This window comes from Pagrus pagrus, assembly GCF_965226575.1.
Source record: "Pagrus pagrus genome assembly, chromosome: 18".
Lineage (NCBI taxonomy): Eukaryota > Metazoa > Chordata > Actinopteri > Spariformes > Sparidae > Pagrus > Pagrus pagrus.
In genome coordinates this window covers 2,167,921-2,187,404 of record NC_140202.1, presented here as the reverse complement: position 1 = coordinate 2,187,404, position 19,484 = coordinate 2,167,921, and the positions used below count along the sequence as shown (strand labels likewise).

Genomic DNA, 19,484 nt, shown 5'->3' with positions numbered 1-19,484 from the left:
TACTTTATCATGTTCTCTATAAATATATCCACAAGGCCACTCTTGCAGTGCGCAAAACAATTTGCAGAGAAACTAATATAATATAACTTTAAAATTAACTAATTTGATTCAAAACTAATTAACTAGTACCAAACCAGTTTTGAATTTTGTATGGAAGTACTGTATTGGCACAGATGAGTATTTTTTTTTTCTGAGTCAGTGGCAAAAAGAAACAGTACAGCACTTTAAAGCAGTGAGATGACTGTAAGAAAAGGCCACTTCAGGGAGGTAAATCATGGAGATGTTTCCATACATTAACACTTGAAAACGGCTTTGCCTCGAACTATTAACAGTGACAGCTTTTCATCGTTTTTATTACCATAAGATAAAGTATGAGCCGAAGCCAAATCTTAATGGTGGTGAGTTAGTTATCGTTGCTGTGGACAGCTGGCGGAGCCTAATGGAAAAGAGGCCACTCTACAGGGTTTTAAAGCCATTCAGCATAAAACACAACCTAAACCTCCTGTCCAGTGTCTGTGTTTGTGTGTTGACTGTCTCTATCTTCACTCTCCCACAGAGCCCCACGTGTGGCCAGTCCTCACTCAACACCAGTTCTGCTGGTCGCCTTCCAGCCCATGCCCGGGAAAAGCAGGCCAAGGAATCCAAATACACACTATACAGTATATACACACAGGAATATAAGGAAATATATAGGGAAATATAGGGAAGCATCAACACTTGTGTGAGTGTGCATGTGTAACATTTGTCATTTTCTTTATAGTGGAATCACCCCACAAACACAATCCAAATTGACCATGTCCGCTGCCATATGTGTCCCTAAGAGGCCCTCTTATCTCCCACCTTTTCATTTAATCCCTCTCCCTCCCTCCCACCTCCCTCCCTCTCTGACTCGCTGTCATCTCCCATTATTCCTCTCTTTCAGGGTGATTAGATTGACATTTCCCTCCACCAACCCCCCTCTGACAGTAACATCTGTCATTTTTCTTTCCACTTATCACATCTACTCCTAATAGCTTCATTGCCTTTTTACCATCTACTGTTCCCTCTACACTCATGCTTTCCTTAAAAACAAGAGTATAGTGTAGATTGTAGAAGTGTAAAAGTGATAACTTTGGCTATGTGCTATAGCAATTTCCTGGCTAATAACTGACATGTACAGTGACTGTGCAGCTTCCTGAAGTCTTGGTGTCACCTAGTACCTGGTTTAGTGCAATTTTGCACGTACAGAAAACAACATCAAAATCTGTTCACATCGACCACATCTGGCAATAAACAATAGCCGAAAGTGATATACAGATGCACTGAATGCTCAGTGCATCTGTATACCACAACTGTTGTTGTTCAAGCAAAGGCCACAACCAAGCGGCAACCTCCAGGGCTGAAAAATAAAGCCAATGTGGAAGTTCCTTAGTTGACTTTATGATAGACCCCATATCAAAATGCCTAACTTTACAGCAGACATAAGCATGTTTACAGTCTGGTACAAAAATATTTTGGTCTCTACAACTAACTTTCCCCGATCCTGAAACTGTACAGGGGGTGGCTCCCTCAAAAAAAAAAATATATAAATGTTACAATTTAGCAGAAACAATAAGGACAAACTATGAATTGTGTTAGCCTAACTGCTAAAAGTATATTTAAAGATAAATGTTGATATCGTAAGCTTTTTTATTGAGTTATTAAAATGGTCTGAGTGAGTTTAAGTTCCTCCAATAAGCAGTTATGTAGTGTATACTGGTTTGTCTAGGGCTTTATTTTGTGAAGGGGTAGAAAAGCGGAAGTCTGTCTGTATGTACTACAGATGACGTGAAAAAAAGCTAAATAAAACTATGCCTACAGTTTATCATTTTCATTTGTATCTTTTAGCTCAGCTACAATATTTATGATCATCAAAAGTCTTTGGTCTCTTCTGTAGCCAAATCATCGTGTGTTTTCTGCACATTCATGCTGTGGCTGCAGCTGGATACACTTGTAACTGTCAGCAACCAGATTTTATTCGGTCCAACTCCAGACTATAGACTATCAATCTTCTAACTGTAGGTCACTCACAGAATAAAGCTAATCAAAAAATCTCCCTAAAATGTTAAACTTTTTATTGAACTCATATTTATTCTCATATTTCTTTGTGTGCCACTTTTGCTGCGCTCTCTATTTTCAAACTTGCTTTGTTCTCTGTGGTCTTTTTCGTGTCAGTGAGTTGTCACACATCCAATGCTCATGACATGGAAAACTGCACACACACACGCAAACCAAGACACACACTTCCCCGCTCTTCCAAGCTCATGACTGGGAAACAGATGTATGTATGGTTGCATTATAGGAAAAGGAAGCTATCACTGAAAGAGTAAAAGCATGTGGATCTCTATAGGCTAGTGCTAATTAAAACCATCTGTGTGTCAAAATGGGACACAGAGAAAGAGGTGCATAGAGATTTGTCACTACTAACTGCTTGTCATTACAGACAAAAATTTCTGCACACACATACACCAGTAGGAACCATGTAAACACACATTACGACAAATTCCCTGCCTCCATGCTACTGCAGCAAACAACCTGCATCGTGTGTGCACAGCCGTACAGTCACATGTTCAAAATTCAGACACACCCACTCAAGATTCAGATGTAAGGACATACACACATGCAGCATTTGCATACTCACACACCCAGAGCCCTGAAGCAGAGAGAGGAGCCTGCTGGCTGCTCTGTGTTTGGAGAGTCTCGAGAGCAGCCGAGCAGAAAGGGAGAGACAGAGAGATGAAGGAGGGAGGGAGGGAGGCAGGGATAAAGGGAGATGCTGCTGCCACTTCTCATTCAGCCCACTATCTCATCGCCTCATCCCAAGCATCGGGAAGTAGGTCAGTGGAGGAGGAGGAAGAGGAGGAGGAGGGGGTGGCAGTGAGGATTGTGTGTGTGCTGACGAGAGTCAAAAGATGAGGTGTATATTTATGCAGAGATCAGTCTCTCAAACATCTGTGCCTGCATAATTTCAATTCTCTCCCCAACATCTGTTACACAACTCAATGCTTTTAGTAGCAAATACAAAATCGGATTGCTTCTGGTTTTTTTTTCAGTCCCTCGTGAATAGACACGCTTGGACCAAATCAAAAAAAGCTGCATCATTCACCCATTGTCTCTTTACTCTGCACATTCCCCTCCTTCTTTCTCCTCAAACTACAGTGTGCTCAGACATTAAAATGCCTCTCACTTTCACCTCCATCCTCCCTCACTCTCCTCCCTTTTCCTCCCTCCTCCACACACCTGTATCTGTACCTGGTTCTTACTTTCACTCTAAAAAGATGCCCTCGTCTTCTTCATTGTAATACATGCATGGATTAATGACTTCTAATATAGCTTTTCCACCCAAATAATGCCAGCCAGAGATGGAAAGGCAAAGAAAGTCAGGCAAGAGCAATGTAGGTTGAAAAACAAGAAGCAGGGAAAAAAAAGAAACTGGTTGAAATAAATAACAAATAGAAAAGGCAGAGGCACAGAAGAAAGAGCAAGATTATTTTAAAGAGGCACTGAATAAAAGATCAGATGCAAGCCTGCAGCAGTCTGTATTTTGTTTTTGCACACACATTGTTTCTGGGTTCCACAAATGAGGACCATTCCTCCGGGGTGCTGGGCTGCGGAGGAGGGTACAGTCAGGCTTACATAAGCACCAGAGATGGGGGAGCAGTGCCATGCCGGCACAGGCTGGAACAAGATGGCAAATGCCATGAAGATTAAAGGATTGGCATTGTTTGGCAAACTGCTGGCATGCAGCTGGTGAGAGGAGTCAACACCAGTGTTGCAAGTCAAAGAGCACCAGGAAACTGTGATCCCTAAGATTTCAGTCTTGGTTGATTTGGTGACACCCACCACTGTTTCCGGAACAGTGAGTGCAATTTAATCATATAGATCCCAGAGTTCCATTCAAAATGGCACGTCATGTATTAACTAATGTGGGGGAGCAAACATGGCTCAAAAGAAACTTTCTTGAACAATTATTCCAGTCCAGTATAACAATGCACAATAACGCACTAAAATAAAGAATGATAGCATTAAAGCATTATTGTACCTCCGCATAGATTAAAAAAAAAGGTTGAATCTACCTTAATCAACACTGATTTAATGCACCATCTGATGAGTGAGCAAGGAGACCCACTCAAAAACAACCCAGATGTTGCGCAACCAACAGGTACATGCTGGACTTGGCAAAATGCTAAAATGCTCACGTTGGATCCTCCAGCGGTGAAATCCACATTTCCTGTATTGCTTAGTAAGCCCTTTCTGTTGTCATTGACAATTTCCATCACAATTGGGACTGCAGAGACTCTTCCAGCTCAAAAATGTTCGAGAAGTTCTTTTTGCAGTGGAACAGGGATGCTAAGTGGGCTTATAATATCTACTAAAAATGGTAAGAAGATGAACAAAGAGTCAGATGGGTAGAACAACTACAGGGATGGACATCAACAACAGCTGCATTGCCTCGCAACATAGCATTGTGTATGTGCATTACGCGGTGTGTAAAAAATGTGTAGGTCTGTGCGTTTGTGGCCAATTGAAAATGTAATGCAGTACACTGTACAGTGCTTCCTTGAGTACATCATTCAAGTATTCTTTTCATCTCTGATTATTTTTGTTGATTGAATAATCCATCCTTTGGCCATCCCATCATTTCTGATTTAGATTTTGTACATTCATACCTTTCTTCAAATTGGGGCAGGCACTTGCAGCAGATGACAAATCATTATCTATCCTAACTGTCTTTGGAACCATAAATGTTTCATGCAGTATACCAACATGGAGGGACAACAATGTGAACACACAATAAAAGGTCTTAATGGTGCTGTCTTTGCACATGTCTGCATGTCCCCATATTTGTAGGTAGTCCTGGTTGTGTACTGATATGTAAACATTGCATGTGTCCTTTGACATGGAAGTGAATCACTCACACTCATTAATTTGACATGAAATAGCTATTCAACCTAGCCATTAGAAACACTGGAGCCATGCCACCCTTTGGACGCTGTTGCCCCAGACATGCCCTCTATGACAGCCCTACCCTCCCTCTCTTCTGTCTGCCTGTCTGTCCCTTGACTAATGGACCTACCCCTCAATTCTTTTCTCCCCCTCCAAAGCCACTGGCTCCAAGCCAAATCACCTGGGACACTAAAACCTCACTCTCTCATGGACCCTATTGGATCTGAGGCCCACCCACAGTAATTGCTGCATGCCTTGGTTAAGCCATGTACACATCATACATCATACCCTTTAAGGGTCAGAGGCCACAGTGTAGTGCTAATCAGTTACATTAGTGCACATTTTAGTTTGTTCTGTCTCACACCAATTAAATAGATTTAATTCATGCATCACTTCCTTAATTACATGGGTTTAGCACCATGGTTGGTGAGTTCACAAGATTTATGCAAAGAAATGGTGATGTGTGAATAGTCTAAAACAGCTGGCCCAAGATCCATCCATGATCAAAATGATGTAAACATCCTCAAATGAACTGTGCATTAGCAACATGCAGCACTCAATGTGAGTCCACCATACACATTGAGACTTGCATTCCTGATGTGTGACATCGGCAATCTATTTCAGTGTAGGTCTCTGTGGTTAGTAGCAAGTCTCAGCTGACAAATGACCGGACATGACAGCAGAGGAACTGCCATTACTTCACGGCAAATTTGCATGAGATGCATTCTTGCACTCATTCTGAAAGCACACACAAGGCCAGCGCTTTCATGAGTGTCTGTTCACTGAGTGGCTTTCTTATGTGGACCTAGACAATGGACCAGAGGATTTGGTTTGGACAATTTTGTTGGGGCCTTGCAGGGTAGGCTATTGCAGGCAGGGATAGTTCTCTTGGCATGTGCAACATCAAAAGTTCCTCCACTAGCTTTGGAATCCACGCGCATCTGATCCTCAAGGGGACAGTTATTTTTAGCTATGACAGCATAGTTTGTCTCCAAAGCATTCTGAGGCTTGATGATTGGCAATGGCAAACTAATTAAAGGGGCAGTAGACAATGTTTTTTTTTTAAATAAAGGATTCTTTTAAACATTGTTTCAGACATGTTATACCAGGTAAAGGTTTGCTTTACAGTTGCAGATATGTGTTATGAAAATAGCTGATTATCATACCATGTAATTTGATTATCAACAGTATTACAGTATTGAATTCTACTTGTGTGTGTGTGTATATGTGTGTGTATATATATGTGTATATGTGTTTTTCCAAAGAAATATATATATATACTGTATATCTATATAATTACATTTGTTTGGAAAAACATGAGGATTACATGGGCACGAGGCAAGTTATCCCCACAGCCTGGCGAAGAGTGGGGGGAGTGCTTCTCCCTAAAGAAAAAAGCTCATTCACCATCAAACATTTTCGTCATATAACCTGAATAGACGGCAAAGTCTTCTTCAACGTATTGGCGCAATGACTTACAAAGTATGATACAAACCACTTCACTGACACATCAATTCAAAAAGCTGGCTGGCATAGCAGGCTTCTTGGGATGCCTTGAACATAACAGCATCATATGGCATCAGATCCAGTCTGAAAAAAAAGAAGGAAAAGATCTGCATGTCCTGTTCATCGACCTGGCCAATGGCTGTGGATCAGTTCCTGATTCTCTACTGTGGACTGCTTTTGAACTCTTCCGAGTGCCTACAAGGATAACGAATCTGGTAAAACACTATTTCCAGGATCTGCAATTCTGTCTCACAACTACAGACTTCACCACAGCTTGGCAACCATTCGAAGTAGGCATCATGGCGTCTCCCCATTGGCCTTCACTATGGCAATGGAGGTCATTATTACAGCCTCAAAATGGGTTGTGACAGGAAAATTGCTACAGTGTGGTCAGTATCTACCTCCTATACGAGCCTATATGGACAATATAACAACACTGACAACAACTGTCCCCTGAACCAAGAGACTTCTAGAAAAGAGTTAAGCCAGCAAGTGTAGAAGCATCTCCATTGTCGAAGGCCAAATCACAGAGCAAAGATATTATATTGGTGGAACATCCGTCCCAACTGTGTCAGAAATGCCAGTGAAGAGCTTGGGCCGATGCAAAGCTCAAAGACACCGTGCAGTTTTAACAGCTAAAAAAGGATACCATCTTGTACATAGCTTGCATCAACAAGACCTTGTTACCTGGAAAACTCAAGCTCTGGTGCTTTCAGTTTCGAATACTCCCAAGACTCAAGTGGCCTTAAAGTGTAATTCTCGCCAAAATGCAACCTAGGCTCTTTTTGTGAATGTACCCCAGACCTTCAAACCTTCGTGTAAAAGCATAATTACGACAAAAAAGCCACTTTTAAGATTTACCGTAGTTTCGTTTTCGGGTCAAAATCATTTTCAATTGCGTGCTAGGGGCAGCTGTATGGTAGCATCAAAATATGAGTTGTTTAAAAACCTTCTTTTTAGTAAACTCTGTGTACACAAACAATGTTCTCAATGCTCATGTTCATGTGTAGAGATACTGGTGATACTTCGAGCAAAGTTTCATGGTGTGTCGAGTCTTCTTAGTGTTTTAAAAATAGCGATTTTGATGCTACCATATAGCTGCCCCTAGTACGCAATTGAAAATGATTTTGACACGAGTGGCTTTTTCGTCGTAATTATGCTTTTACACGGAGTTTTGACTGGGGTACATTCACAAAAAAAGCCTAGGTTGCATTTTGCCGAGAGTTACACTTAAAGCTGTGTATGAAATTCCCATCAACAAAGTGGAAAAGTTGGAAAGGGTGATCAGAACACATGTGAAAGAATCACTTGGAATTCCACGATGCTTAAGTTCCTTTCCAGTAAGGAACTGGCAAACTGGAGTTACCAATCACAAGCCTGGTGGAAGAATTCAAATGCACCAAAGCAAGGCTGGTCATGACCCTCACCCAATTCCAAGATACTATCATTCAAGCAGCAGCCCCACGTTTGGAAACAGCGAAGCTCGCATACTTTGTCAAGTTGACAGTACCATGGGTAGATAGGATTGAAGAAGCCTATGAGCAAAAACAAACCAAGTATGCGGAACTGGCATCTGAACCTGACCTGAATTGCTGGAACACCAAGATTTTCCCAGTACAAGTAGGATGCAGGAGTTTCGTTGCTACATCCACAACCAGTTTGTTGAGGAAAATGGGGGTGAGGGGTCGCTCTCTCCATAAAGCAATAAAATCATTGTGACATGCAGCAAAAAAAAGCAGCAATTGGCTTTGTATCAAAGAGAAAGACAACAACGGGTCAACAAGATGAAGACAGGAGGGTATGAACCTGAGGGGGGCGTACCTGGGATGTCAAGTATCACCGTTGAGCTCTCTGGAGACGTTGTGGGCCTATCAATGAAATGTCAATGAAAATGGGCTCCACCTGATGGCCCTGATGACTAAAATTACCCTCCTTTTCACCACTCCAATCATACTGCCAGCCTCAAGAGTGCCAACTTACCATATATTTCAAGTTTACATCAGGTTTCATGTTTGTCAGGACAAAAGATTTTTGGAAATTATAAAAATGCACTTGTTTAACTGAAAAAAACTTGAAAAACAATATAATAATAATTGTTTAATACTGGGATATTGTGAAACCACAATATTTTCTGAGATAGTTATCATGGAAAATCTCAAACCGTTGCAACCCTAGTTTGCTTGTAAGTTTTGTGTGAGTAATAAGCAGTTACTGAAACCATATTGATGGGCACCATGCTTTGGCTCCATTCACAGACACTCAGGGATTTAAGGCAGCTACTGATAAGGGCTGTCTGTGCTCTTATGCCTACGTGCATCTGCCAGGAAAAGAACCCAGAATCAGAAGATCAGAAACCCACCCTTTTCTTTACCCTCCCATTCTTCTCTACCATTCCTCCTAACCTCCCTCATTCTTTGCGTACGTTTTCCCTCAATCGCTTCCTTTCTGCCCTGCAATCAGATAGGGGAAACTGCAAGGATGAGACAGCTGAAAATCTATTCAGCTGTTGGATCTGGAGCCATGCCTTCAGACAGTGTCGCCAGGACAAAGTCTGGGGCAAGACTGTCTGAGTCAGTGGCAAAACATGCACTGGAAAACCTCATAGTGATACTTCTAAAGCAAAATGACAATGGACTTCAGGCACATGAAAAGCGCCTCACATTTCTAGTCACTGTATATACAGTAACATCTTTAACAATAGCAGCAGAGCAAAGTTAAGGGAGGTGTGGCTGAGTCGGTTCCATGGAGCTGTCATACAATATAGAGATAGTACTGTGCATAACATGAGGAAAAAAAGTCTCTACATTTAAATTGACCACAATTATTATTAATTTCTTTAATAGCTTATGGTTAATACTGTTGCTTAAATATTTCCAAACTGTCTCCAAGTCAAATGAAAACTTTTTTCAGACAGTCAATTGGAGGAAAAGTGATTACATGTAGTCGCCCCAGGTTTACACAGTGGTTACTGATCTGAATATGAAGCCTAGATCATCCCACTAAGAGTACTTGCAATGGTTGTTAAATGCTTTTAATCACTGAGGAATCAACTGCTACAACTGTGCAATCTGGACAAGCTGTTCAAACTGTCCATATGTTTCATTCTTACCAATCAATCCACTTTGTTTAAATAACATTGAAAAGCCAGATCTACGCCGCCTATACGTGGCAGTCTTTCAATATCACATCACAAACTCTTTCACAGCAAATGTCTGAGAATTCTCTGAGGTCTTATTGGCTTTTAGCTTCATTCAAAACAAACGTATAAGCACTGTTGGTTTTAACGGGGCCATGAGGCACAGTAACCCACCTTACCCATAAAGAGGAAATGCCTCAACTAAACCACTGGAAAAATGGGAGGGGAGAGAAGATATTTCCAATCCTCGAGGGATGTCATTAATACCAGTTCCATTTAGCTTGATTCATTAAAAAAAAATAATTTCCTATGTGGGGAACATTCATAATGGTGCAGACCACATGAAGTACCAGGGGGTTGTTACAACTGTGCTTTTTAATTGATTTTTTTGCCTAGACCAGAAGAAATGTAGCAGCTCCACACAGCAGCTGAGGCACACCCAGCCATACACAGTTGCAGTTTGAAGCAAATTATTATAAACATGTTAAACCCCTTCATAGTACCCACAAACCACAGACACAAGTTGCATGAACAAAAGTTTAAATAAGAACCCGAACACAAGCAAACAATTTGGTTGAAGTTATTGACAAATCAATCACACATTTGGCCAGACAGGAAACCTTTTTGTGAGATACCTTTTCAAATTCTTTTTTCTAATTTTTGTTTGACCTCAAATGACATCTTTTCTCTCAAGGATTCAGCTTGCATAGTACTCAGAAGGTCATCCACATGTTGCGAAAGAGAAGTCCACCAGTTGACTGTAACAATACAGATGTTAATGTTGGCTCAGGAAGAAGGTTGTATCATAGGAGGGAGACTAACAGACCCAGATCACAGACCCACCGTTGACCCATTTCTCTACTGGCCAATGGGCACATCTCTGCGAGTCACATATCCGCTCACCAAATAGACCGGATCACTGGGATAACTACGCTATTAATACTGGGAATGAGAAGAAAGTCGGCCATGGCACATTCCACAGGCCCAACATTCCCACATATTAACAGGGCTTGGAATGAAATCCAATACTTGGCATCCCTTTCCCCCAAACCCCAAAGCGCTACCCTGCCGGGTCAAATCATTTTCTTATTTCATGTGGGAGGAACGCCAGAGTCACAAGCTCTTGGTCTAACTTAAGATGTGTTATTGTATATTTAAAAAAAAAAAAAAAAAACTGGCACAAGTGCAACCTCAGAGCTGGTTACCATGATGACTATCAAGAGGGAAAAGAAGCTGGACTTTCCAGAGACCCTGTGTTCTCACCCCAGAATCTTGTCTCTTTGAGGGAATAAGCCTAGGCCATCAGTACAGTGCACTTTTAATTATACAGAGGCTTGAGAAGATCCTGCTCTTCTGGACAGTGAGAGAAAAAACAAAATCACCCCTATCCACCAGTTTGTTTCCATACATGCTAACAATACATGCAAGAACTGGTTAGCTGGTTAACTAGTTAACTGGTTAGCTAAGCAGTTCTAACAGACAGCTTGCCGTCATTTGGCTTCTCATCATTTGTGCCAAAGTTTGAACATGTCAATCAACATCAGTGGGTGGACCTAGGCGCTCCATATAGTTCATTGTTAAGCTATTAATCTTGCCTGGGTGAGAGGTCAACAGCTGCAGTATAGAGGACAGAGGACTTCTGGATAATGTCTGGAATGCTCCTCTGGGACAGTTATAGCAACGCAGATAGGAACAGCCCTATGAAGTGACTAGCATTTTTTTTAAATAGCCTGCAGTAACACTCCACTGAATTGAGGGACTGTAAAGAGGAGATATGCTTACACATCATAAGCCCCAGAAAGTGTGTCACTGGCACAAATGCAATTGTGCCATCTGACACATAGTCAGTGTGGGGACTTCCAGCTAAGGAGATGAACAGCAGCCTTCTTCCTAAATTCCCCCTGAGTTTTGTCCATAACCGTGCTACTGTAAATACAACATGATAATAATCCTATCAGAAAGATCAGATAGTTGAATTTAAGCAGTTTTACAGAACTCATCTTTTTCTCTGTGTCCTTATTCTAAGGCCTGTTGAGCTTCCAGTCAGCAGCAGGGCTGAAGCGATAAAAGGCCGACCGTCACTCACTAACTCTCCCTCGTACTCCCTTTAATCCTGAGAGAGCACTTCATGCATCCGTAATGGTCGATAAAATATGAAAAGCCCTGAGAGCGCTGATGGCAGCAGAGGGTGTGTGTATGCTTCATGTGAGCCCTCAACTTTTGTTAAAGCCCTCCCACCACACTGAATCTTTTAGTGATGTCACTCTGCTTGCCCCCCATGCACATGAGTCTGGGAGGATTTCCAGCAGACTGGAGCGTAAGCCTTTAATGTGGTGGAAATGTATACCATCTTGTTCGCAATGCAAAAAGACATCAAAGAAAACACACATGGCCCTATGACATCTGATTCATCAACCTTCAAACCCAAGCCACGTAAATGAACAAATTACTTTGAATGCTGCACAAATAATGTTTGTCTTATGCTTTTTCATATTGCTTTTTTCTCCTGTGACAGCTATTTGAAAGCCCAACCTCTAGTTAAATGTTCACAAATGCTGAGGTATCTGTATGGAATGTTGTCCATCCACAAGCCATTGGACCTTGGACAAACCCAATGTAGGCATCCTAAACCAATTTCACAGGTGTAAATTTGGAATGCTGGTGCATGAACCTTCATCACTGTTCTTTTGACACAGCTAAGGGCCCAGACACACCGAAGGCCAACTATTGTGTCACCTCATGCTGACTGTATATCGGCAACAAATAAGTGAAAATCGCACTGGTTTTATGTTGTTATGAGCTGCTATGGAGTATTGGCTTCCCTTGAGGGAATAGTACAAGGACTGTCTATAAAAAAGCAACATGCCAAGCAAATGAAGGCTGGTTTCAAATGTTGGAAGGGAGGAGATGTGCAGCATATATGGAATGTTGAGCTGCGAGGCCACTACTTACACCAAAGGGTTGACTGTGTTGTTGATGAGTGTGTTGTTGGTCAGCCCACGTCTAGGATCCCAAAATAGGCCTGTACCCATTATATATGACACTGTCCCATCCTCCCTTAATTCCTCACATGCCAAACATTTCCTTGGAATTTATGTTCAGTTCTAAACATCAGATCTCTTTTGACTCACTCGTCCAGCATTCAATAATGCTGAACCCCCATCTGCCCTTGAAATCATGCAACATTTTCCAATGAAAATGAAACTCCAAACAGTTTCAGCTAAAACCTGAATTGAAGGCTACCAAAATATGCCAAAAGCCTTGCTCATGTAATGCACCAGCATGCATGGGGGTAAAGCAAGGGGTGCTGTCAACACCACTGTAGAAAGAGCCCAAATATCGAGACGATGCACATTTCACAACCCAGCTTTTGCTGCGGTTTATGACCTATAAAGCCACAGTAGTAAAAGAAAAAAGTACTGTAAACTTTATCATCTTAGTGGGATTAGTAGCCCTTGTTGCCCACATGCTTTCTTCTTGTTCAGCTTTCTGCTGAGCCTACCGACATGTTTATTTTATTGGCTGCAGTAGTCTGTTTTCTGGCTGGATTAAGCAGCAAGACGCACTGCATGGACAAACTAGGTTTACACTTTAACATCTGTAGCCCTTCTTGTATGCAATCTCCAACTGGGTGAACAGCACTATGGTGCAGCTATTACTCACAATGACTGGGAAAGGTTACGGGTATCAGTGTCAAGATCAAGTATCTGCTACTTACCCACTTCAGAAAGGGTGCCCTGACAGATGGATTGTCTCTGTGTTGCATCACTTGGAATGGAAATTAAAGTGCCTTCCAACGAAGTAATGTGTACAAGAACATTTTTAAGCATTCCTGCAGCCTATGACTTTAGATCCCGCTTTTTGCCATTTGGAAGTTGCATTTTGTGGACAAATTCCATGTCTTTGCTGTGTGTGACAATGTTTCCCAGTCGAAGCTGCTGCGTTTTGTCTGCTCTCTGCGAGCTTCTGAATTTCAGCTGACTGTGCTGGGAGCTGAGCTGTTGACATTGTCCCTGCTCTTTCTCCCCCTCCCTCTCTTGCTCTCTCTCCCTCTCTCACTCTGTCTTTCGATCACTCGCACCCCCTTCCTCTCCCCCTCTGGATTTCAGCTCCATGACAGCATGGATGTCAGCGAGAAGGTGATGGATTTTCTTTAAATATAAATGGATTTTTTTATGCAAGAGAGATGGCAAGATTAAAGGAAATGACCGATGGCAGCCTATGCTTCCTGCCCACAATCCCAACTCCACGTAATGCATTCACTCACTGAGAAGACAAATAACATCTCGCACAACGCCCAAAGGAAACCCCTTTTCCTGTAGCGTCTTGTCATTGCCAACACATGCATAAAAGCACACACACCCACATTAACACACGCACACACAAAGAGGATACCAAATATGGGATTCTCCAATAGGAATTAGCCCTGTTACAGACAGAGGAAAAGGCTTTCCCTGAGGTCCAATCAGTGTTCATTGAGAAGAAGGTATGACCGCATGCTTGATTCTTGTTAAGCTTGTCAAGTTCACACCATTAGCTCAGCCAAAAGTAAGTGTGGGATCAGGCGGAGGGCCACACCACAGACAGTTCTGTGAAATGAAAGTTCAAGCATGTAACTGTGATAATATGAGGGGTCATCAAGTACAAACATTTGCATGAAAAATGTCACAGGTCATGGACAGCACCCCTGACTCCACACAGCCATTATCAGCTGAGATATTCAGCAAAGTAAAAACTAAATAAATAAATAACGTAAGTCCAATATTTCAAGTACCATGTTAACAACAAAGTATTCAAGCATTAACTAGTCTAACTAGTTTGTCATTAGTCAGTTTATCTGGAAAAATGTCTACACATCAATCAGCAAGACATCATTGACACAAGACTGACTGATCAATACCAATCCTCTGACATTTCTAGATGCCACACATTTTTACCTTTACTGCCCACTGCTTTGCAGACAAGGGTCAAAGGGGAATTGATTGCATACTGAGTGATCTTATCTTCCTCGAGACTCCTCGTCTGCTACATCGGTTGGGTAAGGTGACGGCTCGTCTGATCAATGCTTGACTATTGAATCAAGCCTTGCTTACACCATGTGCATATAGCTAAAGGGTTACTGACCAGATTTTGGTAAAGGATTGTAACCTAAAGGGTAATAATAAAACTCCTCGGGTATCAGAAGACAGTTATTGTAGGAGTTTTCACATCTTTCTTTGATTGTTTATCTTGGGCAAGATGCATTTAGCCTATATGACGCAACACTGAATATGTTTTGGACATTTACTAGATGCAGAAAGTACAACTGCCTTTTACACAACAGCTCTATATATCAATTCTCTGCTTCAATAAAAAAGAAAAATCTTTGTTGCCTAGCCAAGTGGTTCACACAGTGGGGTCCATGTCCAGTGGGTCCCCATCAAAAAAGGGAATGATTTAATTTTAATGAAAGATTATAATTCCATCCATAAATTATTTAATGACAGAATGTATGACTATCTTGGTCATGGGTTTCAAACACTTACTGTAACCAGAATGGTACTCAGTAGAGCACATACTGTACCTCTGCCAAGGTCCAACAGTCCCCTTTAATTCAATCAAGCCTAATCCAATAACAAACTTGTAGGCCTTTATCACTCCAAATTTGAAATCACCCATAAACCATAATTCAAGTTCATCAGATCAAGTCCCATCCACGTAATCCGGCTGACAAACCCAACCAACCAACAAACCAACACAGCAGAAAACATAACCTCCTTGACGAAGGTAATAAGACATCAAGCAAAATTCTTATCAGATGGAGGACCCTCAGAAAAGATCCTACCAAATGGGGGTCTGTGGTCTAGTTTGTGTTAGTTTTGGGGTCCTTGATGTGAAAAAGTTTGAGAAACACTTGCCTAGCTTGTGCAGCAGGGCCCAAACGCATACAATAATCACCACCTGTTCTTGGTGCACTTACTGTGCAAACTGGAGCCACTGGTATGCAAAATAATGAAGAAAGGTGAGTCAAAATACCATCAATATTTCTCATTTTGGGGGACAGAAGACAGATGACACCAAGCTGTTGGCAGTAATGCCTGGGTGCATTCCTGTGTCCTGAGGACATATCCATTAAGCCCATCTCTTAGAGCCATCTTATCTCCATGATGTCCACTTCCCTACTACCTCTTTCTTTCTTTTCCTATGCAGCATCACAGTGAGGTTTGCATCACATCAACTCTCTCTCTCAGGTAATATCTCTATCCCCAAGACAAGGGATGAAACCCTGAGAATACCCCAAGGAATGGGCCAAGCTCATGCTCAAGTCCAGTTAAGTGCACTTTTGATAACCCTGTATCATCCATCACAGTCTGGTAAATTACATCGGCTAACTGATGCAAATGGAGTGGGCTTGGCATGCTTGTGATAAACATCATGTCCCCTCTGGAATCCAACACACCCATATGTCCATTTATTCTCCTTTTCTTTTTTGTGGGTTATGTTTGTTTTCACTTGTCTAGGGCAGCATGCATTTTGTAGAGAGAAAGAAAATAACATGTTACACAAAGGGTGTAGCACTATTTGTTTAAGTATGAGAGCGCACCTAAGATGCAGGGAGGCTGTAGCTCAGGAGGTAGAGTGGGTGGTCTAGTAATCGGAAGGTTGCTGGTGTGAATCCCTGGCTCCCCCAGCTGCATGTCAAAGTGTCCTTGAGCAAGATACTGAACCCCAAATTGCTCCTGATGAGCAGTAGGCACCTTGCATGGCTGCCTCTGCCATCAGTTTGTGAATGTGACAAGGGACGTAATGTGCTATAGAAAATTGCAAACTTGATGAAAACATAGCCTTGATATATCTATATCACTATTCATTTATATGTTTTGGATTGTTGCAATAATAATAAACATACATTTGCATATAGCAAGCATATTTGTCCACTCCCATGTTGATAAGAGTAGTTAAAACTTGAAAAATATCCATTTAAGGTTCATTTAGAACAGATTTTCTTTTTAAAAGTGCGATTATTTAATTAATAAAGCATACAAACGAGGAACTTTGCTCTAACCTTAATATGTCAGCTCAACGGTTAAAACAACAAGCATCAGGTAGATGTCCACACTGACGCAAGCAGTGTTAAACATGGATTCAAGATAATCATTCTCGCAGGAGGGAAAAAAACTGTCCCACAACTTCTTAAGTGTCGCACAGTAGCAAACGCAATCATGTGTTGGGAAAACTCAAGTTGACACTAATTTGTGAAATAAACAACATTTGTTTGATCAATGTTGATAAAAGACAGGAGGTATTCCACATGAACCGTTTTCTTCATCCTGGAGGCCTACCCCACAAGGGGCACCGTGACGTGACAGCTATCGAAGGCAGTTGACAGATTCCCTCAGAGATATTAATGATTGTTTAGACAGGATTCATACAAGATCGTCAAAAATGTAAGTTATCCCCCCCACCCCCCAGTATACCAGTGTAAAGTAATGTAGTTATTCTTAGTTGGCAGGGTGACACATTTTTTTTCAGCTCTACATTTGGTGTCCCCTTCAGGAATTGCTCTTGAGGAAATGTCATGTAATTGTCCCCTCCAAGGCTGATTTTGCCCCTGCATGTTTGAATTTCAAGATGAGTTTAAAAAATTGGCTCTTCACACCTCATATGTACATACAGCCTTTCTGCTGCAAGCAGATAGAAACCTCCCATATGTTGCACTTTGCGAACGTACAAAAACAAATATGCGGACTGTGACCACTACGCTGCTACAAAACCTGGCACAGGACACTTCTGGAGTGGGTGACACCAGACAGGGTAACTGCAGCAGGTAGGCTGAATGTTTATTCAAAGCTGCTGCTGTGCAATGTAACATTTGTCATAATGATTGTCCCACTTTTAATATTTTTGCCATTGAAAATGCCAAAGCAGAAGCTTGTAATTGGCTATGTGCGCAAAGCCTGGATACGTCATGCCATGTCACGTTTTAAATGAATATAGGTTAATAGTTTGGCTCAGGTCCTAAACCCAGTTACTGGTGCTGTAACTCCTAGTTATTTGTTTTGAGTGTGCAGTCCCTCGGCCTTGCACAAAGAGTGAATGACATTACATTTATATATTTGTTACATATACATTTTGTCACATAATGTAACAAGTTGCGCATGAAGAGCTGTTCAGCTTTGCTGATGAAAAGATGCCAACCTTAGTTCAAAACATGCCGTACAACTAAGTAGTTTTAACAATTCATCACTTCAATATTTTAACATTCAACCGGATGATGCAAACTGTGAACTTTTTATTTCCTCACTTGGAGCAAAAAAGTGGTGGAGCGGCCCTCTGGTTCACTCCAGCAGCACTACACCTATGGTTACACACTTTCATCTGCAGCTCCATATTGTTACTGTAGCAGGGAGATGACAGCAGATTGTGGCATCTTCAAATTTGTCTTCAGTGATCTTGCACTGCCCCCCTGGGTATATTCCTTTAAACACAAGTGAGGCTGGTGTTTACCCACAGTAAATCACACTGGACGGCAAATGTCATGACTGATAAACTAGCTACGGAGTATGTCTAGCGAGACTGGCACTTCAGGTAGGGTGCTTTCTCTTTCTCTTTGCAGATCTGTGTGTGGTGAAATGACACGAAGCTCCAGACAACCTGCCAGTCACTTGTCAGTCTGCTGGGTGAAGCTTGCTGAGCTGCGGTATAAACCCTCCTGACCCCACTGAGGAAGCGGATGAAATACTTTACTGAGCATTACAGGCATTGAATTTCACAAACAAAAATTACAACTGCGCAGGAATAGTCACTGTCTGGCTGGCTAAAACAAGAGCTAAATGTAGTGAGGGGGGCAGTAAAAAGGAACTTGGCACTTGGTGGAGAATTGGACAAAAGGTGAATGGAATATTGGAAAAGAATCAAATCAAATTTTATTTGTATAGCCCAAATTCACAAATCACAGTTTGCCTCAGAGGGCTTTACAATCTGTACAGAGACGACACCCTCTGTCCTTCAACCCTCGATTCGAGTGAGGAAAAGCTTGCCCCCAAAAAAAGGCCATTTTAACAGGGAAAAAAAATGCGGAAGAAACCTCAGGGAGAGCCACAGAGGAGGGATCCCTCTCCCAGGACGGACACACGTGCAATAGATGTCGCATGTACAGAGCAGATCAACAAGATCACAATGTATACAATTATAATGGATGTTTGACAGGAATGAAAGTACATAAAAGAAGAAGTGGGTCACCCAAGGTGGTCTCTCCAGGCTCATAAACCAGTCTTTCTCCTTCAGAACTCTCATATCCAGGAGCAGTCAAACTTGATAACGGGCGAAGAAACAGCTGGAGGAGAGGCGTTAAGAAGCATTTAAAAGTGCAGATATTGGCATCTGAAGCAGTTTTTCCAGGGTTGTCACTGTAGAGAAGTAGCAAGAGTCCTCCAAACAGGCAGCTGCCAGAGCAAACATGGCAAACAGTCATGTTTTACGACATGTTGTTCCTTAATGTATTATTTAGGGTTTCTTTTGGCCAGGCAGCTCTCATTTAAGTTTGTTTTGTTTAAGCGAGGAATTCCTTATGACAGCACTTTGCACACAACCATTTCTTTCATGCCCGCACGGTTATAAATCGCCAGTGAGAAAAATACCGCCACTGCACAAAGGCTGAACTCTTGACAGCGTAAACATGAGAGCACATTTTTATACATGGTCTAATTGTATGTTAGCTATAAATCATGATAGTCGGGGAACACTATACTATCCATCTTTCAAAAGCCTCCACAGAAAAGTAGCCTAATGACAGTAAAGCCATAAACCATAAATCTAATTGTAGTTACTGCATTCTTATGGTTACATTCTTTCCTGTCTGTATTATTTACACCCCTCTCGTATAAATGCTGACTAT

The 19,484-nt window shown here is 41.7% G+C and overlaps 1 protein-coding gene across 9 annotated transcripts in view; it reads right to left on the bottom strand.

The window, feature by feature from the left end:
- Positions 1-19,484, bottom strand: part of daam2 (dishevelled associated activator of morphogenesis 2) — a 120,681-nt gene that overhangs the window by 77,309 nt on the left and 23,888 nt on the right. For 6 of the 9 annotated variants that reach the window (XM_084380452.1, XM_084380456.1, XM_084380453.1 and 3 more), the window contains exon 1: positions 13,330-13,566. The exons of 2 other annotated variants lie outside the window; for them this stretch is intronic. In XM_084380452.1, coding sequence (XP_084236578.1) covers positions 13,330-13,373 — 44 coding nt within the window. In that variant the 5' untranslated portion in view covers positions 13,374-13,566. Of the gene's footprint in view, positions 1-13,325; positions 13,567-19,484 lie in introns of those variants that run through there. One more of the 9 variants, XM_084380459.1, reaches the window with a different exon arrangement.